The sequence below is a fragment of the Gymnogyps californianus genome, chromosome 15 (assembly GCF_018139145.2).
Source record: "Gymnogyps californianus isolate 813 chromosome 15, ASM1813914v2, whole genome shotgun sequence".
In the NCBI taxonomy this organism is placed as follows: domain Eukaryota; kingdom Metazoa; phylum Chordata; class Aves; order Accipitriformes; family Cathartidae; genus Gymnogyps; species Gymnogyps californianus.
Window position 1 is genome coordinate 6,407,813 of NC_059485.1, and position 23,180 is coordinate 6,430,992.

A 23,180-nucleotide genomic window follows, 5' to 3' on the forward strand; every position below is an offset into this window, starting at 1 on the left:
TCCCGCGGGTGCAGGTGGAGGAAGGCGCAGGGGATGCGGAGGCAGGTGCGCGGCAGCCAGACCCGCTCCCGGAGGAGCCCCGCAGGGTGAGTGGGGCCCTGGGGGCGGGGGGTACACAGCAACTGGGGGCACCCCCCCCACAGAGCAGAGTTTGCCCCAGCTATCGGTCCTGAGCACCCGTGGGAGCTGCTGGGAGGGCAGAGCCTGCTGCGAGAGCCCTGTGTGCACGTCACCCACTCCTCCGGATGGGCTTTAAGGAGGGCTTGATGCTGCCCTACCTTAATTTATAGCTATGCGCTATAGGTCCTTCCTCCTGGGTGGCCTGGGGGTGATATGGAGAGGCTGGTTGGGTAAATAACCCCCATGCCCTGGCTTTATCTGAAAGCAATCAGGAGGAAAGGCACATCTCCTGTGCTGGTGGGGCTGAGCCTGGATGCTCCCCTCCCCAGGGTGGGGGTCAGGGATCTCTCCCCCCTTACTGGGGCACACAGCCAGCACCGTGGAGGCACTGGTGGGGGTCTGCGGGGGCTCGACTTTCCTTTCTGACTGCCCCAGCCCCGCAGGGGCTGCTGCCGAGGTGGGGATTTGTCCCAGGTGCTTCGGGACACTGGAAGGGATGTGAGCTGGGAGTCCGGGCTCTGGCAGCTTGCGGATGGAGGGGAATCCCTGGCGAAGTGAAAAGCCCTGTTTGCAGGTGGCCTGCCTGAACACAGGTTTCACTGCTCAGTTTATCTTCTGCTCAGCGCTCACTTAGTGTCTCTAATTTCCCAGGGAGTGAGTGTAACAGGTAGAGACTGCGTGGCACTTACCTGCAAGGTGTCCGAAAACAGCCAGACTGGCTGTGGCACTGGCGCGGTCCCGTTGAGGAGCTGAGTTTTGCAGCTAACATTATTCTCTGTGTCTCCTTGCCGCCTTTGTTTTGGAAGCAAATGGCCCTCTAACTGCATTGAATTGCCGGGCTACCTTGCACAGCCGGGATCTAATTACCTCTGGAGCTGGGAGCCCTGTCTCCAAGCCGCACCGAGGCTTTTGTTTTTAATGACTTGCTCCGCCGCGTTCAGAGTGTGACAATGTAGGGGAGCCTGCCAGGACTGGCTGCTGGTGCCACCGTGCTCGTACTGTCATGGCTGGGAAAGCTAATAGCTGTTGGGACATCCTGGGCCAAGCATCTGTGGCACAGCGCTGGGTCGAAAACAGAGTAAATGGATCTAGCAATGAGCACAGCTCTCCGCCGTGTCCTGGGAAGCGAGCCGGATCGCGTTCTTCCCTATCACGATGCTCTGACGGAGGGAAAGCATGGCCAAATCCAGCCGTATGGTCCCAGCCAGCAGCAGGGCAGCCCCCCAAAAGAGCAAGGAGTGATGGGGAACAGGGCACAGCCAGGCTCTCGCCTCCCTCCCCGTGCTGCGAGCTATCTCCGTCCTCCTGTTAATGTTTACAAGGCAGGTACGGCGGCGTCGCTATCTGTCCAAAGACCAGATCCCTCCCCAGCTCTCCCCAGGATCCTTCTTCCTGCTGGCTGGGGCAGGGCCGCAAGACGGTCGCAGGGAGGAAAAACCCGGCTCCCCGCTGCCTTCGTAACACTGTCATCGGCCCCGCTTTCCTTCCCGCCATCTCCGGCTCCACTTCCCCGCTCGCGGGCGCAGGTACGCCGGGGTGAGCTCCTGGGACCTCGCCAGCACGCTGCCGCCCCGGGCATCTCCGCTTACAGGCGGCTCCTGCCAGGCGGAGGGGGAGGGAAGGTATTTTTAGGGCTGTTGATCTGACACCAGCTGAGTTTCCTCTCCTGTGAGGTTGGGGTTCAGGGAGAGGGCAGGAGAGGAAGCCGCGGGGTGAGCTCTTGCTTTGGTTTGTTTTCTGTGTTTAATTGGACCGAGGTCATTCCCTACCGCTCTTATCTGTGGCAGATATTTTCTTGCCTCTCACCAGTTCAGGCGTACAGTTTTACCCCAGGCGATAGTTACCCAGCAGCTAAAATCTTTGTTTATTAACAATGCACCAAGAAGCATCTATACTGTTAGAGCTCTGCTCACGGATTGTTGGTTTGGTTTTTTTTTAAAACCACTATTGTTATAATTGGGAAAAAGCAGCTTTGCATAGATTAGCAGAAAGAAGGGCCAAACATGGCAGTTTATGCATCTGTTGGCCTTGAGATATGAAGCCGCCCTATAAATAAGAGCGTATTATTAGGTTGGTCCTTGCTGTCTGGAGCTGCAGGGTACACGATGCCCATATGCCCTGGCCACCCTCTGCGCCAGGAATGCTTGGTGCCTTGGGGCAACCAGCTTCAAGGAGGACGGACCTACTGGAGAGATGCTGGAGCGCTTCAGCATCCCCAAAGGGCAGCTGCCTGCTCTGCCTGTGGCATGGCAGGCTTGCTCCCTTGTGCTTAATTTGGGTGCAGGAGGGACTGCTGGCTGCCCTTCAGGTCTCGGGGTTGGTACTGCTGGCACACCAAGACCCCCACGATCCCGAAATGGCTGAGGCTGGCCAAACAACCTGGGTGATGCCAAATCTCTGGCTTCTTGGGCAGCCTCAGGGTTTGCCCCCTAGCAGGCCACACATGACAAAAAGAGCCAAATTTGGGGGGACCACAGGCATCCCGGTGTTTTCTGGGCTCCCAAGGAGGAGGACATCAGTGTCCTGGTGGCTCGTTGGTAAGGAACTCGTTATAATCATGGGTGAGGGATGAGTTTAACCATTAAGTCTCTGGTTCCTGATGGAAAAGGGTCCTGAGCCACAAGTGTGAACTCACAGGGGCACAAATGTAGGCAAGTCTTTCCCTTTCAAGTGGGATAGTGACCCCTGAGAAAACAAGAAGCAGCAAGGCTGGGAAGGAGAAGCGTGTGTTTTGGGGGACATGGGGACTGCATACACCTCCTCGGAGAAAAGAGGGTCTGCTCTTGAAGGACGTTTGCATTTTCCTGCTGGGAGAAGCAGACTCAACCCTGGTGAATAGGCTGGTTTGGGTGAGGGACACCCTGGAAAAACCCTGGGGAGGAGATAGGTAACCTGTCACAGGAGGTTTGTCCACACTGTGTGGGCTGGGAAATCTGCTGGGACCTTCCCCTTCGCCAGCTTACCTCGGTCCTGCCTTCCTGCGCCGCTCCCCTTGCCTCTCCCTCCCTGCAGATGAGTAATGCCACACGTGCCTTGCCCTCTCCCACGGCACCTGGCACCCTGGGGCCCAGCACGGTGGCCAGGCTGGCCTCAGCCCCCCCATCCCTGGCCCTTGCCCTGCTCACGGCTGCCCACAACGACTCCCAGGATGGCCAGCAGCTTTTCCTGACCACGACAGCAGCGCAGGTCATCTCCAGCATCTTTGTGTGGTCGGCACTCATCGTCACCTTCCACCAGGTACGGGTTGGAGCGGAGACGGGGCTCAGTGCTGGGGTTGATGCAAGGGCAAAACTATTCATTGCCCCCAAGTTCATTGCAAATCACTCAGCTCTGGATAAATATTTCCTCCCGTTGCTGCCTGGAGCGGCTATCTCTGCTGTTGGGAGCCTGGTGCTGGCAGCTTGGGAGGGTGGACTTTGCCCACACGCTCCCCGGGTGGCTGCCAGAGCTGGGAGAGGCTGCAGGGCATCAGCACTGCCCAGAGGCAAAACCCAGCGGGGTTTTTCATCTGGCACCCCAGGGTCTGTGCCTTTGGGGCACACACCACCAGCTGCCTTGAAACATACTGCCAGTGGGCATGTTTTTGAGTGCTGCACGGATCTGTGCTGCTGAAGGCAACCCTGGGGCAAGCTGGTGCCTCCAGGCGCTGGGACGGGGCTGCACGGGCGCTGGCACAGAGGAGGGCATGCTCCTCGCACAGCCCCGGGGAAGGGACCTGGTTTCCACGTGTTTTCATGGAAGGGATTGCCCCGGGGACTGGAATGGAGCCTGTCTCATGTGTTTGTTCACCATGATGGGTCTGTGGTGGAAAGCTGGCGGTGCTCTCACCCCCGGGAGGAGGGCTGACATGGGATGAGCCTCCTGCAGCCCTGCGGGCTGGGGGTACCTCTGGTTCCCCTCCTGACCGGTGGTAGCCACAGCTCTGCACGCCGGGCACTTTGCAGATCTACACACACCTGAGGAATTACACCGTCCCCAAGGAGCAGCGCTACATCATCCGCATCCTCTTCATCGTGCCCATCTATGCCTTCGACTCCTGGCTCAGCCTCCTCCTCCTCGGCAGCCACCAGTACTATGTCTACTTCGACTCAGTGCGCGACTGCTATGAAGGTGAGCACAGCATCTCCTTGGCAGGGAGGCTGATGGCAAAGCAGGGCTCTCATCTTGCTGACCTGTGTCTCTGGAGCTTCCTGGATTGCACAAAAAGTGGCAAATCTCCATCTCTTTGACTTCCCACTCTCCCTTCCTCTGTGCAGAGGTTTTCCCCTTCCTTTTCCATCGGCAGCAGGGAGGGGATGCCCCACTGGCAGACATGAGCTGGTGCCTTTCTGATGCCTGCCTGCAGGCTCAGAGGGACCCCAGCATCATGCTCTTGGGGAAAGAGATTTTCTGGCTGCCTTTGGGGTAGAAATGCAGTTTCTCTAAAGTGGAAGATAGATGTACCTAAGAAATTGGGGAGTTGCGGTGTTTTGAGGTGCAGGGGAAGCTCGTCAGGGTTGAGGTTGCTCTTCCACCTTGTTGCTCTCCCCCTGGGGAACAGAGGGCATGGGCATGTGTATTACTTCAGGTCTGGAGTATATGAAAAATAAGTGATGGGGATGTCCAAGAAAACTGTTCAGGACCTGCTCCTTGCTGGCCACCAGCCACTTGTGCTGCCCCTTAGCAATTTTGAGGTCCTTCCATGCAGATGGTCCCTGGCCATTGCACTCCTGCCTGGGCTTGTCTGGGTGTGCGTGGGGGCCAGCTCCATGGGCACTGCTGGGTCGTCTGACTGCTGCCACGTGCACGCACGGATTGTGTGTGTGCGCGGAGGAGCTGCTGCGTCTGCAACAAACCCTGTGCACATGGTGTGGCGCGTCTGACTCCGCTTGGAAGTCAGCTGGATTTGACCTGCTGCTCCTCTTGCTGGGCTCCCACCCACCAGTGTCCCAAATCCTGATGCAGTGCCAGGGTGGATGAGTAAACACCTGAGCAGGAAGGAATGTGAAATGTAACAACCCCCTCGCGGATCTCCATCAGCCCTGCTGATTGTGTCTGCCCTTGCCTTGCCAGCTTTCGTGATTTACAGCTTCCTGAGCCTCTGCTTCGAGTACCTCGGAGGGGAGAGCACCATCATGACAGAGATCCGAGGGAAGCCCATTGCGTAAGTCCCAGCATCCCACGAGTTCCTCGGCCATCCACTCGCTTTCCCCATCCAGCAGCCCCAACAGCATCTCCTCGGCTTCTGCTTCCAGGTCCAGCTGCTTTTATGGGACCTGCTGCCTTCAGGGTATGTCCTACTCCATCGGGTTCCTGCGCTTCTGCAAGCAGGTGGGTACCCGACAGGGCACATGGGCTCTGCTCCCCTCCGACGAGGGCTCTCCAAGCGGCCGGTCCCTTCCCCGCTGCCCTGCCGAGAGGACTCTGCTTCGTTGCTCTCCCGAGATGCTCTTTTTGGTTTTTTTTTCCTCCGAGGGAGGCAGCTCACCCAGCTCGCCGGCACCTGGCCAGCAGCAGGGCCCCACGCTCGCTGTCCTTGCCTCTGACTCACTGCTGAGTCAGGGTCTCCTCCCACTGCAGAGCTGAGATTGCCATCTCTGTCCAGTCCCAGGTTAGCCTGTACGGCTCTCTAACTCTCCAGGGCTACGCTGCGGCCTGAATCCTGGCACCTGCCTGTCCCCAAGCCACCCGGTCCTCCCTCTCAGAGTGGGTATGCTGCCTTTCAGGAGCTGCCTTTTGGGAGCCCTGCTCCCTCCCATCTGCAGACCTTGAGCTCGTTCATATTTCACCCCGCAGCGTTGGTCACTCCTGTGATGGAGAACTGCTCTGTCCTCTGTGCCTCTGTCCCAGGAACAGAGGGGTTGGTTCGCGTGGAGGGGTCAGGGGTGGCAGGAGCTGCAGGGAGGGTGGTGGGAGATCCCTGCTGCCCAGGGTGCACCGTGTCTCTCCCCTGTGCAGGCCACGCTGCAGTTCTGCATCGTGAAACCCCTCATGGCGATCGTCACCATCATCCTGCAGGCGTTCGGGAAGTACCACGACGGGGACTTCAAGTGAGGATGCTGGGTCTGGCTGGGGAGGGTGAAGGGGATAGGACGGGTCCCTGCTCCATCACAAGGGACAGGGTGTCCTGCCAGCCCCCCCGGGGAGCTGCTCCACGGGTAGTGAGAGCACAGGGAGCCCAAAGTGCCGGGGAATGGAGACTCACTGCCCCCAAATAAGACAGAGACAAAACTCCTGTGAGCCATAATAAAAGAGGTCCCACCAACAGAGGAAAAGCTGAGAGTGGCCCCCTGCTCCTCCCTTCCTCCCTGCCTCTCCTTCCCCTCCTGGGCTGTGCTCTGCCCGTGGCAAAGCCACGGACTTCTTCCCCCCTGCCGTTTCTTCCTTCCTTGCCCCCGATTGCACTCGCTTCGTTTCCCGCCGCCCAGGGCAGCAGCTCTCTCTCCCCCCACAGCGTCCAAAGCGGCTACCTCTACATCACCATCATCTACAACTTCTCCGTCAGCCTGGCACTTTACGCCCTTTTCCTCTTCTACTTCGCCACCATGGACCTGCTGCGCCCATTTGAGCCAGTCCTCAAGTTCATCACCATCAAGGCAGTCATCTTCCTCTCCTTCTGGCAAGGTGGGTCCCACCATGGATGTCCAGCGCTTCTCCTCCCATAGCCCCACCTGACCCGGGACGCAGGACCAGAGCTGATCCCTCTCCCTTCCCCTGCACAGGGACGCTGCTTGCAATCCTGGAGAAATGTGGGGTGATCCCTGAAGTTCAGATCATCGATGGGAAGGAGGTGGGAGCTGGGACGGTGGCTGCTGGCTACCAGAACTTCATCATCTGCATTGAGATGCTCTTTGCTTCCATTGCCCTGCGCTATGCATTCACCTGCCAGGTGTACAGAGAAAAGAAAGAAAACTCAACAGGTAACTCTTCCTCTCTTCTTCCTTCCTTCATCAGTGAATAAAGAAAGAGGAGACCCCCCCTTATAGTATTACCAATGGGATGCTAAAAGCCACCAGAGGAGTTTCCTTCTCCTGTGCTCCATGAGTTCCTTCTCCCTCTTCCCTCGTGATACCCACAAGCCACAGTGAGTGGATAGGAAGAGAGACCTTGGTGTGGATGGGCAGAGTTAGGGGATTATGGTATTAGGGCGCATGCCGCTGGAGAGGTTCCATCCTCTTTGAAACATGGAGCTGGGGTTGCCTTCCTTCTCCTTGGCGCTCGCCACCACAAGCTGATGTGGCCCCCGATGAGGCCCTGATCTTGAATTTCTAAGGAAAAGTGTCACTCCAGTCCTGGAGCACTTCGGCTCATTGACTGTCTGATGTCCCATCACCCTCCCGCTCTCCCTGTTTTTCAGCAAACCTTGCCCCAATGCAGAGCATCTCGAGTGGGCTGAAGGAGACCATAAGCCCCCAGGACATCGTGCAGGATGCGATCCACAACTTCTCACCCACGTACCAGCAGTACACCCAGCAGTCAATGCAGGAGGCAGAGCGCAAAGCGCCGGGGGAGAACGGGCACGTGGCCTCCAAGGTGGAGGGACCGAGCAGCAGAAAGAGCAAAAACATTGAGAAGAGAGTGCTGATCCTGTCGGACGAGGAGCTGTAGGAGGTGTCAGAGGGGACAGTGACACTGGAGAGGTTTAAACTCATGCAAATGGGAGCTGTCTCGAGCCTGAGACAACCTGGTCTAATCAGAGTACCGAGATGCCAGGAGCTCTACCCAAAAAGCCAGTCTCTCGAAGAGAAGATGCAATAACCCAGGGAAAGGTTAAATCAAATAGTGCCAGCTTCTGCTGTCCCATCTCTACTGGTGTTAGGGACTGGGCTGTCTTTTCTCCTGCAACTAAGCAGCCCTGCGTTGCGGTCTGGGCTTTGGCCCCCCCACTGCTGGTGCCTTGATGCCAGCTCTGTGCCCACACTGGGGGATGCCAGGCAGGGAGGGGAGCTGGGCTGCAGGACGGACCAGCCGCCCTCGCCCTCCTCTTACCTCCAAGCAGCGCTGAGGCCTGAGAGAAATGCTTTTCTCAGCACGGTTCTGCTCTAGTTTCTCCCAGTTTGAGTAAAAAATGATCTCCAAGGGCCCCGTGGAGAAAACCAGCCCAGGAAGGTGACTTCACTTCACCTCAAAACCCGGTAACGGTTGAAAGACGTCATTCCTTATTTTTACATCTTTTTGCCTCTCCTTCTCCCAGAAAAGCCTATGGAGTTGTGCAGAAGACCTTTACCAGGGAGGAAGAGTAAGTCATCCTCTTCTCCCTCCAGATGGGGATGCAGCTGTCCAAGCAACTCCCCCAGGAGCAGCAGCAGGACCTCAGATGGGGCTAACGCAGGGTCTCGCAGCTGCATTTCTGAGAGCGGTCAGTGACAGAAGCACTTGTTTATGTCTAAACCAGCTTATCTCTGAATGGATCAGAAGTTAAAAGAGATTCCAGCTTCCTTATCAGAGTCTTTATTAGGGAACCAGACTGTGACTGGTGGTGGTAGGAATGTGCTTACTGGGAACTGTCTGTTCCTCCTAACCCTTCGCTATTTACCGTCCCTGGGCTTTGCCCAACCTGTGGGAAGGCAGGCGGGAGCTGAGCCTGGCGGGTGACGGTGGCGGGGATAGAGAGATGCTGGGGGATGCTGCTGCTTGGGGCAGGACCGCTGGCGGGGGAAGATACTGCATGGAGGGATTCTCCTCATATCAGTGATGGAGAGCGCGCATCCTTCTGTTAAACTTTCTGGGTTTTTTTTCCCCAATTTTTAGTCCAATTTCTATTCCCTTGTTAATCAGATGATCCCTGGGAACTTACTTAGGCACTGGCTGGGCTGTTGTTTGGGGGTGGGAGCTGGGTAGCGAAAGGATGAAGGCAAGTCTACAGCCTCAGATTTGCAGTCGCGTGGCAAACAACCCAATGGGTAAGGCTTAGAGCCATTTTACACACAACTCCTACCAGGTGTTTTTTTTCCCTGCTCTTAAGCTGCAAAATGTAAATCACTACATGAAATTATTTTATTTATGAATTTTTTTCTAATAAACAGCAATTTCTACCATGGAGTGAACAAGTGTTTTCACTTAGCTCAGCAAGCAAAGCCCATGATCTGCCTGTTCCTGCTCTAATGCTGATGCTCTTAAGCTCAACGTCCTCCCTGTCCCTCGATGCTGGCCCAGCAGAAATACCTGCACACGCAGCATCCTGCACATTTTGGCATTCCCATGGCATTTGTGCTCATCTTTTTCACTCCACAAAGAGTGTGTGTGTCCCCTGCTTCCTCTCCTTGCACTGCACCTCTTCCAACCCTCGCCTAAGCTGTGGATGCAGCAGTTCAGAGCTGCTGGATCTGCTTTAGCCAAGCTAAGCCCAGACTCCAGCACCAACAAGACAACCTCTATTTATTGTTATTGGAGAAATCTTATCGTGCTGGAAGCCTGGACTCCACACGAGCAGCCTATAGCTAAGCCAATCTTGCAAGTCCCTCTGCTCCAAAGCACCACTGCTTGTACCTGCTTAGCCAGTGAGATCGCTGCCACTTTTCCTGCGATGAGGTCCATAAACAAAAGCCATAAACTCTGCGCATCCAGGCATCCATCCAGGGTCCTGCACATCCTGGGAGCAGGACCCTCCTTGCCCGCAAAGTGCAGCCTCAGTGCTCGGGGACGAGGCTGCTTGGCTTTGTAACACAGCCAGCACTGAAGCAGGGACATCTCTCAGCTGAACATCTTGGTCTTCTCCACCCCTCTGGGAGAGGGCCGGCCACAGCTGCAGGAACGGAGGCTGCTTCGGCTCCTGGGGTGAGGACAGACTGCAAAGGTGATGATGGCACATCTGTCAACGCACTCGCGGCCGCTGAGATAAAGACTTGCACAAGAACACAGCAAGAAACGTAGTTGTACTTCATTGCACAAATGATCGACTCCGGTGCATAATGGGCTGCATTCATTGCTCTTGCCAGCAGGTGCAATTCCCACTGCAGACAATAACATTTGCCTATTTATGTCAAGCCCTGATTACTGTATTATATGTAAAACAGGTCTTTCTTGCAAGCAAAAAAAGCGGGGGGGGGAAAGTCAGCTGTGACTCATCCAAGTCAGCAGTGTGATACCAGCCTGAAAGAGCCGTGCTGGGCTGGACACCAGCTGGCTGCTGCGCCGTGCACCAGCAGGCACTGCTCCCCTCTCCAGCAGGCACGAGCTTGGCCTCCTGGTCGTCCTTTTTCTTGGAGAAGGGAGAAAGGCAAGAGCTCATGGCTCAGGCTGGGTGCCGTCACGGCCCTCAAACCGTTACACTGTCAAAACGCATCCACGGGGAACAGAAATACCAACGGTGTTGTAGGCTGAACACATTCCCCAGCAGACACGGTCCTGTGCTCCTCTGCTAACGCGTCTCCTCCACCTCTGCAACAAGGACGTGGGGAAAGCTGGCGGCGAGCACACGGCTGACCTACACAGGAGCCCGGCGGTGCCTGGAGCCATGCCAGCAGGCAGCTTGGGAGGAACAGGCTTTTCTCGCTGCCAGCAGCAGGCTCCGGTGGTCGGCAGATTTGTTTTCCAGTTGTCGCTTGTCCTCGGGCTTTCCCCAAGGACAAGGCTGGGCTGGGGCTATCGGTTCTCCTGGTGGTTTTGGGGCTTGGATCAGGCAGGTTTACAACCTGCTCGTGTCGGGGATGCATCCTCACGGGGCACAGCCTGCCATCACACCCGCAAGAGCTGGGGCCGACCACACTTCCTACGAGCGGAGGGGAAGGAAGGCGGCCGCTAGCACCACAGCAGAGCCAGTGCTCTCACGCAAGGCTGCTTGCCTCGCAGGGCCCAGTCGGAGGCAGGGCGACTTCTTTTTTTGGGTGCTAGCTCCTACCAGCGAGTCCCTGGGCCCAGCTGCTGACAGGCAGCAGACTGCCAGACCTCCACTGGAGAGCAGGATTCATGCTTTTGCAGCCCTGTTCTCAGAGACTCTTCTTCCCCCAGCTCTAGGACTTTCTCCTCCCCTAAGCATAGTGAAGGTTGAGTTTCCTTTCACTGCGGAACCTCCACCTGGCCCATTCCTGATGCCCTTTTCCTCCTGAACTGATGCTCCTCCATCCCTCCAACAGACATGACTGGCTCCCCTCCCTCTCTTCTCCTCTCCATCGTCACCAGCTCCTCGCTGCCATCTTTCCAGGCAGGAGCTGAAGCAGCTGATCATGATTTTCTTGCTCAGCACAGTGACTGCAATCGCCCCCCCCGACTTCACCCACATCCCTGCTCAGCCAAGCCTGCCTGGCCCCACCTCTGGCACCTAATGACCATCCATTACCTGCTGACACACAAAGCCTTTTCAGCTCCACTTCTCTCCACTTTGCCCTACCTCTAATTCCAACTTTGGCCAACGCACCCATCTGCCTCCAAGCTATTGCCTCAACCTGGCACAGGCCAAGCGTTTTCCTCCTTCAGCTGTCCCCTAAAGAAAATCGACCACTTGGAATAGATCAAAGCTAACATGGCCCCTAAGAGCTCGCTGGCACAAGGTACCACCGCTTTAAAGCCCAAACAGGGAAAAACAGAAAGATGAAATATTGAAGCATGAAAAATTAAAGCAGTTTATTCACAAGCAGTCGCATAGGAAAGCGGTGAAGGGATATTTCACAACCCAGAGGAGAGAGGAGCATCTCTCTCCAGCACTGTGACCTGTCTCACAGCAGAGGGTCTCCAAGCCCAGAGTGGCCTTGCACACCCAGCACTCAGCATCACGACTGCAGGCAGGTGCCTGCTGAGCTATCAGTCCCTGCTTGTGCTACCATAAATACCCACTGAATATACACAAAGGTGCAGCCCAGGTTAGAACAGATAGACATGGTCTGAGCATGGGACCTACCAGCCAAGCAGCTTGGATAAGAGCTATCCCTTGAGCACGTTCCAAATACACCAAGGAAGCAGCACAGCAAGGCCTGGAGATGGGTGAGCTGGCTATGTCAGGCTGGGTCAGATGCTTTGCAAAAGCCCGAGCAGCCATCACACTCGCCTTAGCCCAGCCTGCCTCCTAAAAACACATCGCTCACCAGCAGCGTCGCAGCCGACAGTCAGCTGTATGCCGCACCGGGGACAGGCAGGCAAAAAACCCAAGGAAAACCCTCCACTGAAGATCAATTCAAGCTCCAAAATGCTGACCATAGACCAGGGCAAGTCTGAAACCAGAAAATGCTTTATTGGAAAGGTACAAAAAAAACCAGTCACTGCAGCTAAATTTACAGCAATAAATTACGTTGTGGCTGTCAAGAGAAAGTAATGGACACATACACAGGGCTATTCGCCTTACAAACAGGAATCCACATTGCTTGGTATATCAATAATTTATTTTATAATAAAAAAGCAGCACAAAAATAAATATTGAAATGAAATTACTGAGTAACCACAGAGGATAGAATGAGCTGGTGATAAAAAACAACTTAAAACAGAAGACTTCTATCATTAAAAAAATGAAAGCAAGTATCCACCATCTACAGAAACACCCCAGCAGACTGAAATACAGACGAAGGAAAACAAATCCACGTTACAAAAGTTTTTCATTTTTGTTTTGTTTCTTTTTTTTTTTTTTAAATAAAAACAATCATGACAATGAAGTTTAAATGATTCGAGAGAGAAAAAAAATGCCACCTTCTCCTCCTCCCCGGGTCTGAGCCATCCAGTGGCCTGACCGCTCTGCGCTCCATGGCATCGCGCCCGGCCCTGCCACAGCTCCTCTGTGCCAGCTCACCCGCCAGCACCGCGTCCCCTCCCTGGCCATCCCCGGAGCTGCGGTGTCACCCAGGTCTCTAAGCTTGCGCTTTGCGGTCTCCTCCGGCAGACGGTAGAGTTGGGCAAGAGCAGAGACACTGACTTGCTTCAAAGGGATCTGGAGCTGCCCTGGAGGGAAAGGTTCCCCACTCCCAATAGAGAGCACAGCAAACACGTCTATAAGAACAGAGATGTCCCTCCCAGTCCCTGCCCAACGCTTTCGTCTTCTCCTGCCTCCCACCCAGCCCGCGGTTCCCACGTCACACTGTGGATGGGGAGCAACCAAAGAAAGGCCAGGCCCAGGGGAGAGGATCCCAGCACTCAAATCCAGAGCCCCCGCTCCTCAGCAGGGCCGGGGGGGGGGGGACACGACAAATTAAGAGGGGCAGAGAAGGGAGCCCCGGCATCCAAACTACTGCAGCAAAGAGACAAGCGAGAGGTACGGCTGCGGGGGAGCGCTGCCGGAGCTGCCTGGGCAGCTCTGCAGGCAGCAGCCAGCTCCCCACGCGGCGCTCGCCCTGGGTGTCAGGCTTGCAAGTGCAGGACAGAGAGAAAAAAACAAAACAAAACAAAACAACACAACAGAAACAAACCAAACCCCAGAGGAATGCAATGCGACAATCCCAAGCTGGAGGGCCCTCCAGGGCGGAGGGTGGAGGAGCTGGGTCTCCAACGCGGTCAACAGCTTTCGGGTCATTCCTCCCTCCACGTTACCTTGCAATTCTGATCCCTCTGTGGAAGTTTAGCCAGGACATTTCATTCCCCTCCAGGTCACCACCCAGGGAGCCCTGGACTGGCAATTTCTTTTAATAAAGATTTACAGTATCAAACTTGGAAAAAAAATTATTTTTTTTTTTACGAAAAATCTGTACGATAAAATGTATATAATTATATATTTATATATATATTTCTCTCTCTTTAAATATTTCCACGTGGTCCTTATGGATATCCAATATGGATTACCTACCATGGCTATGGTATCAACAGCTTTAACAACACCCAGGCCTCTTGTTCTTTATCGAGTGACCAGAGATTTAAGTGCCTACCAGCACTAAACTAGCAATCACTTGGACAAGCCTTTGGCACCCTTCCAAGAACTGGAAAAAAAGAAATACTTGGCCGCAAGGGAAGTGCCACGTAAAGATATGTTTCTCAACTCATTCCAACAGCAAGAAGACCCCACGGAACAAAGTTTGACCTCCGTCCCCCTTGGTGCGACTGGTCTGATTTCCCCGGCGGGGGGTCAAGGGCAGCCAGAGGGTGTTCCTATCTAGCCAGGAATGTTATGGAGCTCTGGAGCTGTTTTAAAGACTGGAAGCATTTGGGCATTTTCAAGTCAACTGGCCTTTTTCATTAAAGTTTTAATCTAAAGCCCCAACAGTGCCAGGAGTCTCCATTTTGCCTGTTTTCGGAGGCACCTGTAAGGTCTGGGAAAGTTTCCAATGTCTGTGAGCTGGAGAACATGAGAGGACCGGGAAATGACAGTAACATCTTTCTCTTCCTCAGCTTCTGCTGTGGGAGTCAATAACTGGTACTGATACACAGGACATCAATCTGCCTGTTCGGAGATAGGGAGGGAGTGGAGGAGAAATGAGGTAACGCTAAGTGTCATCCAAACTCTACGTGTTGGAAAATCACTTGAAGGAAACTCCCTGCTCCCCTCCATAACACGTGGATCTGGCAGGGGTAACGAGCCTTCAGGAAGCGTTTCACTTACACCCTTTCTGGCTCAGTAAGGTCACGGATGTCAATGTTGAGGACTGAACGAGAACCAAGTCTGAGGTTTCTCTTTTCATTAACCTATTTCACAAAGGACCCTCCTGGGAAATCCAGAGACTCCGATGACAAGGTGAAAAAAAAAGAAAAAGCAAGCTAACAACTTCTTCCAAAGACAAGTAGGGCTTCACTAAATTTCTACAAACTTACTGCCATTCAAGGCAAGACAAAGCCTCAAACAACAAATTATACTGGGTGTCAGATGCCAGTTCACTGTCCCCTTTGCAACAATGGTGGCACTTGATTACTCTCTTTCAGTCCAAAACACTCGTGAATTCTCCGTGATCTTTGTTTTCTGTTCTGGAGCCCAAATCCTCTAAGCTCTTCTCCTCATCTTAAACTTCAGCAATCTCATTCTCTTCTCACCTGCGTGACAACAGGCATCGTCCATTCCACAAGTCTCTGACCTGCCCTGCAAAACTCACAGTCCCTTTTCTTTCCTACTTCAAAAAGGAAAAAAAAAAAACAAACAACAACAAAACACACAAACACCAACATAGCTATTTTTTTTTTTTTACAGTGACCTGGAAACATTCGTCTTTTCAGCGCTGCTGTGCAACAGCAGAATCTCTCCTCTCTGCTTCCCACCTCCTGCCCATTGCCGAGCCAGAAATCCCTCTCCCAAACCACTGCTCAGAGCCATACAAACGACTTCTCGATCCCAATTCTTCTGTCCCCTACACACACCAATTTTCCATCCTGCCTCCGTGCGCCTCTTGAGATAATTCACCCATTCCCAAGAGAAAGCGTCAAGTTTCAGGGTCACATTCACACAGGTTGTCTGAACACTGAGGGTTGTTCACTGTACTCTTTGGATCCCAACTTCAGCGCCTGACACGCTATGGAGAGGAAAAGACTCTTCCAGCTCCCATCCGACCTCCCCATAGCCCTTCTCTGGTCATCAAAGACTGGTGAGCCCAGCTCTCCAGCTGGGACGTTCATTGCTAACCTACCAATGCTTTTGTCAAAGAGGAGGCTCTACAACTTCTCTCCTCCCGTCTGAACGCTATTGCTCTCTAGTTACACTTCAGTGCTTTAAAAACATCTTTCCGAAATACTCTGCACAAACCCCTTCTCATAGTGCTGATCCCAGCAGAACTGTCCCACCTTCTCGCAGCCAGTTCTGCCCCCACCTGGTAATACTTGCAGCATTTTTCCTCCTCGTCTCCCCTTCTCCTCCCCGTCACACAGCTCTTCACAGCATTTACTGTGCCTCCTTCCCTTAAGCTTCAGGGAATCCAGAAAAAAAAAAAAGCTGATACTTCAAGACTGCGGATCATTTGGAAGAAATAAACTGCATAAATATACCCAATTCACAGGCACACCTTAGGGAAGGAGCTCTTGGGAAACTTGGGCTTGGAATAAAGGAGGCTGCAATGTAGTTTTTATAGGCCACACAGGTAATGGGGCATATTAAAATATGTAAAATATATATATTTCCATATTTTAACAGCATGGATTGAAAACAAAAGGTTATTCCTAATGGGTGTGGTCAGACCAAAGCATTAGTCTCCATCGTCCTCCCGCTCCCATCCACTCATAGCAGGATGAAATCTAATCCAAAAAGCCTATATCCCTGCCCGCGTAATACCAGATGGAAGCGGGGAAGGTAGGGGAGACTCTTCTTACAGGGAGTAGGACGCCACTAAAGGAAACTCTTTTTTCCATACGTTCATCTCACATGATGATTTCTACAGTCCATCTGTTTCCTGGCTCTTGAGCATCATTCACGAAGATTCCGGAGGCTCCTCAGGTATCTTCTCCCAGCTGGAAAGCTGCCCACGGCTGAGAGGGGTTTGGGGAGGCAGGGGGAAGGAGGAAGCAGATCTTGCAATTTGTACTGCATACAGAGCTCAAATCCTGGACACAAGAGGTTGATGGAGCCACTGAGTCCAGACAGAAGCAGCCAGTTAAGTTCCCTTTGTAGGTCTGGGCGGTTTTTTTTCTTTTCTTTTTTTCTATTTTTTGCACTTTTGGAAGAGAATTGTTAAAATGCCAATTCTTGACGTGACCAAGGACTCCGGAACAATGCATAAGAGCCTTTTCCCCTCCCCTCTGAAAGGCTGCTAGTTCCCCCCACCGAGGACACTAGGACGCTGCTGAAAACGGCACAGAACTGGATGAGATTTCGGCTGATTTCACAATGGTGATGACACTGGTGGTGGCAACTTTGGTCGGGGTAATAGGCCCTCGCGCCACAGTACGAGCAAAGGTCTGGAGTGCTTCGTACTTGGAGCGCAAGGCGTCCAGCTCTAGCTTCATGCTGCTGTTTTCTCTGGCCAGCTTCTCCACCTCTTGCTGCAGCTCAACCCGCTGCCTCTCTAGCTCCTCTTTCTGAGTCACACGCTTGATGCGGCAGCTGGCAGCGTAGCCCCGGTTCTTCAGCGTGCGCCTCCGCTGCTTCAGACGGATGACCTCCTCTTTGGTGAGACCCCTCAGGTGCTGGTTCAGCTCCCGTACGGACATTGACACGAGTTCATCATCACTCAGCACTGGGGCATTCTCTCCTGACTCCTCCTTTACCTGCAAATACCAACAGCACAAGGGTAGCAGCAACCCTACACGAACGGATGTTCTGGACAGCGAAAAGAGACAGGCCACCCCTCCAGCAAGGTGACACCCCTACCTGGAAAACACCCCCGAAGCACTGTAGAGAGCACACGCTCCACTAAAACATCTGGGTAAAACATGGCAGAGGTCTGAACACTGCTGTCATCTGGGTTTGGGTAACTCTCTTAAGTCAGAGAAAGCAGTGAGCCTTATGCACCCAGTGTGAACTGAACAGTAAGGTTTTTAAAGAGGTAAATATAAAGCAGACTGAAGCCCTTCGTGTTCCTTTGTCAGGACCCAGAATTCATACTGAATGCTAAAGATGACACCTTTTCCCAGCATTATGCTGGGACACCAGTGCAGCATCTCAAAAGCAGAATAGCCACTTGTATGCAGGGTTTAATTCAGCATTTTGTGGCTTTTTGTTGAAGACTGCTCATCCAAGTAGTGAACAAAACCAACCCTGCTTGGCTTCAAGGACCACAGCCTGATTTGGCTTTCCTGGCGCACAGGCCAGACTCTGAAGTTACGTGAGAAAGACACCAAGGCCTTGTGCCTTTCTCTCAAGCAGGCTTGCTGCTGCAATTATTGTCAGAATCATAGAATCATTTAGGTTGGAAAAGACCTTTAAGATCATCGATTCCAGAACCTTTAAGACATCATCTTTTTGTCTCTTCAGAGACTACAGGACATCTGGAATGAAGAGCTAAGACACTGGAAAGAAACTGCGACAACGCATGCACAACCCACGTGCAGACCGCCACCAAGCCAGTATGTCCGAGGCATTTACTGTCTCATGGATCTGAGAGACACCAGCTGAACACATCCTTTCCCCAGTGCCTCCCAGTCCCGAGAGTAAAAGTACTTCATTGACAGGCCTGGGAACACTGGTTTCAGGATGCTGCCAATACCTGCTATAGTCAAAAATCTCTTGGATAGCAACTGGGATACGCTAGCCTCCATACCATCCCAGAGACTTTTGACTTCTTTCTGGGTATCGTCAGTATTCTTCTACCCTAACCTTTCCTGTAGATAGTGGGAAACTGTATTGGCACCCATTTGCAAGAGTCTCTCAGAATGAAAAAGAACAGTCACGTACGACTGACATCGCACGGAGCACGGTTCTGCGACAGCCTCCCCTGCCACCCAGCATTGCCCACTCAGCTTTCTTCCCTACCTTTAACGCCTTGTTCGGTTTGGGATTAGTCGTCATAACCTGAGCACAGTCTTCCGGACAAAACTGCTCAGAAATTGCAACTGGAAAAACAAAACAAGATTTTCAGGTTACAGTAATCTCAGAGACGAAGGTAGGCAGAAGATACCCAATACATGGTCCAAACCCCCAACTCAACCGCCATTAAAAGAAATAACCACACAGTTGTTTAAAATACTGGGATGGATTCAGAGATCAGTTTACCCCGTTCAGATAGCAGAAAAAGAAATTTGTGTTGACAAGTGCATTGCTTTTTAAAGCAAAGACCTCATATTTTGCTATTAGTTACACTAACATTAAGCAGGGAAGACAGGGCAGGGAGGGGGGAAAAAGGACACCAGCTCCTGTCTGTAAACAACAGTTACGCTAACCACCATACACCGCCTTGCAATATGCCACCCCTTCTCAAGGGGAGCACAGAGTGCGGCCTCCCAGGCCCAGTCACTCGCTCACCTCCCTCCGGAGGAATCCCAGACGCTCAGAATGGCCTATTAGGGACTGAATTAAGAGTTACCTCCGCTCATAAAAGGCACTGAAAAGCCACAAGACAACAACTCCCTTCATTCTTATTTTGCTTATTATTAACCCGGCTCGAAATTGAATCAGCAACCCAGAAGGAAGCTGCCTGGTTTGTAACCTGCTTTCAGTGCCGTCCCCACCCAAAGGAGACACTACCAGAAAATCCAAACAACAGAAACAAAAGCCCCCGATAACAAAGCAAGGCAGGAGTTCGCCTCTCCCAACGCACCAAGACTGTTGCTTCCCGATCCTCTCAGCCCCAGGCTGCGAGAGCTGACCTGCCTGATATTTCTAGTGACGTGAAGGCATGTCCACCGACAGAGAGACCATCCCCTGCCGAGACGCTGCCCTTCACTCTCACCTTAGCCGGCAACTACACCCCTTCGATCAGCGCCTGGCAGAAAATCCACCTGCCCGCACCTCCACCCAAAACCTTCACCCCCGCGGTGACGGCAGCACGGCGATCCATCGGGTACCTACTGCGAGAGAGGTGACCACAGCCGTGCCACCATCACAGCCTCTGCCTATCGCTCCCCCAGCGGGGAGGGTGCGAGGCGCCGGTCCCCCCCTCTCCACGCACGGCGGCTTCGAGGGTTGCACACCCAGCAGCACCGCAGAGCGCGCAGCCTGTCTGGCGGGAGTCCTCTCTCTCTCCCTCTCGTTCTCTTCCCCCCCTCCTCTCCAGCCCAGCCCAACCCCTCCCCATTTCCACGTCTGCATCGTGTCACACATCCTAATCATTCATGAAAAATCCAGCCAAAGCATCCCAAGCATGATTCCCTTCTGATAGTTGCCATGGTGACCTTGGGAAAGTAGCCAAGCCGGAGACAGTCGCCATGGAAACAGAGAAGCCCAAAAGCAATAATGACTTCAGGTCATGTCTGTGCAAAGACATCACGAGGTCGTCGGAGAGTAAACAAACTCATTCATATCTGCAAACGGGGGGTGGCGGGATTTGAGGGGGTGCAAAGGTGGGGTGCAGGGACCAGTGGGAGCCACGTGGGTGAAGGTGCTGGCTCAGCCTGCGCTGCTGTCACTTGAATTTTATCAGTCGAGACACCTCATCATCACACGACTTACGTAAAAATCAAGATGAAGAGCCGGGGGGGGGGGGGGGAGAAAAATCCTGTAAATGCAAAGCTGCGAGATACTATCCTAGATATCAGGGAGTGTATTTAGGCGCCTCCTCTATTTTTAAGCCCGAGACAACACAGCTCTCCATGTCTGGAGGAGGGACAAGGACAGCCGCACAGCGCACAAGCCAAGATGCTCCGTGATGAATGGACCACTTACAGCAACTGGTGTGCGCTGCATTTTCTAGAGCATCACCAAGTCCTTCCCTCCTCTCCTCCAGCACCGAACCCCACCCCAGGCACACCTCCAGCAGCCCCTGCCTCACCAGGGCCGCAGGAGCGGGCTGGGCACGGGGCAGGGGAGCAAGCCCCAGTCCCCAGCAGCCGCCTCTGAGGGACGGGGACGCGCCTGACCTCTGGCTGCTGCCACACCGCGCGTTTTGCACAAGGGCTGACTGCAGGCGGGCAGGATCTCCTGCGAGCACAGACGCCTCTTCAGACCCCAACGCTGCCCTTTGGCCGTCCATCGCTTCCCCTCCACGCCGGGCGTTCGCCGCCCACCCCTACCTCCAGGCCGGAGGCGCAGACGTAGGCGCTAGCACGGAGGAGGAGGAGGAGGAAGGAAAAAGCTCCTCGTCTCAGCCAAACGGTCCCGGCGAGTTCAGGAGAGCAGAGGCGCTTGCCAGTGCGTAAAGGAAAGGGCCGGCAGCCCCCTCCCTGCAGAGGCACAGCGCCGCGGGCCGCGCAGGCAGTTGGTGCCATAGTTATGCAGTGAGTCACCAGCTGTTTACAGAGTTTGAGAGCTCACATTCCCACAGCATCAGAAACTCTTCCTTCCCTCGGCATCCCCCCCCCCCCCCCCCTCGCCGCCCCCATCCCTACAAGGAGAGGGGCACGCTGCCGTCCCGCTGGCGGCACTCCGCGCGGCTCAAACCGGAAAAGGAAAGTCAGAACGGAGGGGGAGGCCGACGACAGACCCGTCACACCCACCCGCGACACAAAAAGCCTTTTGATCCTCGCCCAGCCCGGCTTCAAAGCGCTTTCTACGCCAGCCGATGGAAAAACTGAACAGGGCCGCTTGGCTGCGTGGAGACGGAAAGAAATGTAAAATATCGTGGAAAACAAGAGCGGAGGGGCGAGGTTGCCTCCGGTGGGGGTCAGCACGCAGGCTCGCCTGCCACCCCGAGCAAGGCTCCGGCTCCGTGTGACGAAAACCCTTCTGGTCACCTGTTGCTCCGTGTCGTCAAAGCAACATCTCCTTACCCTGCACGTTCCTTGGCGGACAGCACAGACGCCCTCCCGCCCAGTACGGGGTCTTGTGCTGCACGCCTGTCTCCCCCTGCACACCAAAGCACCCTGGATGGGCCAGCATCCCTCCAAGATGGGCTGGGATCCATCCTATTGCACCAGGGGCGATGTGCCAGAGCCGCTGCTGGCACAGCGACGAGCAAGAAGGTTCAGGGCACCGTCAGGAATCGTGACGCCGGGCCCTCTTCAAACAAGGGTGGGAGATTGGGGTCTGCCCCGACACTAAGGGCAGGATTTGGTAGCGCAAGTGGAAACACTCAAACAGGCTCAAGTCTTGCACTCAGACACAAGTGCCAGGGTGAGTCTTATCGCTGCACTAGGTGAACCCGCAGGTGCGGTCCGGGCTCCGCTCGAAACCGATACACCACCACTCGCAACCTTCACCAACAGTCCTCCGGGGCCTCGGGCTCCCGTCTCCATATCCCCACCTACAAAATCCTTCCCATCAGGACTATTTGGGACTACTCAGCTACCAACAACAAGCAACTAAAATCAGCATGGCATCTCCCACAGTCAGAAGGCAAAACCCCACAACAAAATCATAAACCATCCCGCAAACATGTCATCTCCAGCAGTGTTCCCTAAACATGCTGCACAGGGGTCTTCTGGGACCTCGCCTGCGATTTGATTATTAGAACCCTTTTAGTCTTTACCCTATTCCTGCCCTTCTTTTCTTAATTGCGTTTGCAGCATCACATCTAAAATTAGGAGCTCAGCTTTTTGGAACAAGGACCACGTTACATGTCTATTCTGTAAGCAGTACGACACACTTTGAACGCTACATAAATAAGCGGCAAGTAGTAATACACCAACTGTAAGGGGCAAAGGCTTTTCCAGTGCAACTCCATGCTTGTCTTTAAAGCAAGTGCTTTGACTGTTACATAAAGAGCCCTTGTAATTCTGCAATAAGGTTACCCATTGACAGACCTGCCAACGCCCTCTCCCCCTCTCAGACAACTCCTATGCCTCTTGCAGCATCCTCCCAAAAACCTGGAGGTCTCCGGCTGACATCCCAAGCCTGATGGTCTCAGCTTGGACCATCTAGAAATCCCCAGTTCCTTTGCTTTGAAAGGGGAAGACAGCAGAAAGCCTGACTCAGGCAGAGGTAGGACAGAGCCTTCCACACAAGGCTTGCAATTAAGAAAGAAAACATGCCAGAATGAGATTTCAGACTTTCCACGCTACAGGGCTTTCAAAGTGCGTTACGCATTAAGGAATTACTATAAAGTCGCTGCCGACACCCAACAACTGCAGATGAACTCAAATTTTAAAACTCTTTCTACAGTGAAAGACAACCCCGGCCAGAACATGAGTGCCTGGCAGACAGCCCTGCTGGTGTTTAGCTTCCATCCTCAGACACGTACAGCAAACTGAAAACATGCAACCCTCACCGTCAGCCAGGCCAGCAACAACTTCCAGAGGGCAGAAAAACACCGTAAGGTTCAAGCAGCGATGGGGATCTCTGCCATCGCGTCTCAATTCAGCACCGGCAGTTATGCAGGGAACACTCTACTCATTCCCAAATGCGGCGATTTAATTCCCAGGCAGCTGTTTCAGTTAAATTTCTCGTTTATCCGCAAGTTATTCCCAGCTCCAGAGCGCTAGCCAAACGGATGTGCCTACCAAGGATAACATCTGAGCTGACAGGTGAAGGGAACTACGGATGCTTAAATCTTCGTCGCCGTGCCTCTGCCGCTCGGAGGCATGACACGGATTTCCAGCACATTGCAGCATGGTAGGCAGAGCACCATCCCCCTCCCCATCATTCAAAAAGCCATTCTCCTGCTCTGACAATCTTCACACATCCTGCAAGGCAGACTGACGCTTGTCACTCATTTGTAATGAGAGCGGGGAGGGACGGGCTGGTGGTGTGAATCAGAGAGTAGAAGCATATGCGAGGCAATATA

General features: G+C 53.8%; 2 protein-coding genes across 3 annotated transcripts; one reads left to right on the forward strand and one right to left on the reverse strand.

The window, feature by feature from the left end:
• The first annotated feature begins 1,404 nt into the window (after nucleotides 1-1,404).
• TMEM184A (transmembrane protein 184A) lies at nucleotides 1,405-9,134 on the forward strand. Its single transcript, XM_050905945.1, is given in 11 exon segments — nucleotides 1,405-1,485; nucleotides 1,487-1,522; nucleotides 1,524-1,646; nucleotides 3,133-3,357; nucleotides 4,065-4,230; nucleotides 5,173-5,263; nucleotides 5,355-5,430; nucleotides 6,058-6,149; nucleotides 6,554-6,723; nucleotides 6,822-7,019; nucleotides 7,457-9,134. Coding segments are annotated over 11 exon segments (1,482 nt in total). The 5' UTR covers nucleotides 1,405-1,431; the 3' UTR covers nucleotides 7,708-9,134.
• A 3,106-nt stretch (nucleotides 9,135-12,240) lies between these two features.
• Nucleotides 12,241-22,905, reverse strand: MAFK (MAF bZIP transcription factor K). 2 transcript variants are annotated; one of them, XM_050905947.1, is made up of 3 exons: nucleotides 22,897-22,905; nucleotides 18,338-18,417; nucleotides 12,241-17,133 (listed from the first exon to the last, which is right to left on the reverse strand). In XM_050905947.1, exons 2-3 carry the CDS (start codon nucleotides 18,371-18,373, stop codon nucleotides 16,699-16,701), a joined length of 471 nt encoding a protein of 156 aa, XP_050761904.1. In that variant the 5' UTR covers nucleotides 18,374-18,417; nucleotides 22,897-22,905; the 3' UTR covers nucleotides 12,241-16,698. The 2 variants fall into 2 exon arrangements, with proteins under 2 accessions (XP_050761904.1, XP_050761903.1); XM_050905946.1 differs by lacking the exon at nucleotides 22,897-22,905 and adding an exon at nucleotides 19,373-19,418.
• Nucleotides 22,906-23,180: the final 275 nt, after the last annotated feature.

Coding starts and splice junctions, on each gene's coding strand:
- MAFK (XM_050905947.1), bottom strand. CDS start 18,373: ATGACGACTAATCCCAAACCGAACAAGGCGTTAAAG. Junction 17,134..18,337: donor AACCGAACAAGGCGTTAAAG/GTAGGGAAGAAA, acceptor TGGTATTTGCAG/GTAAAGGAGGAGTCAGGAGA.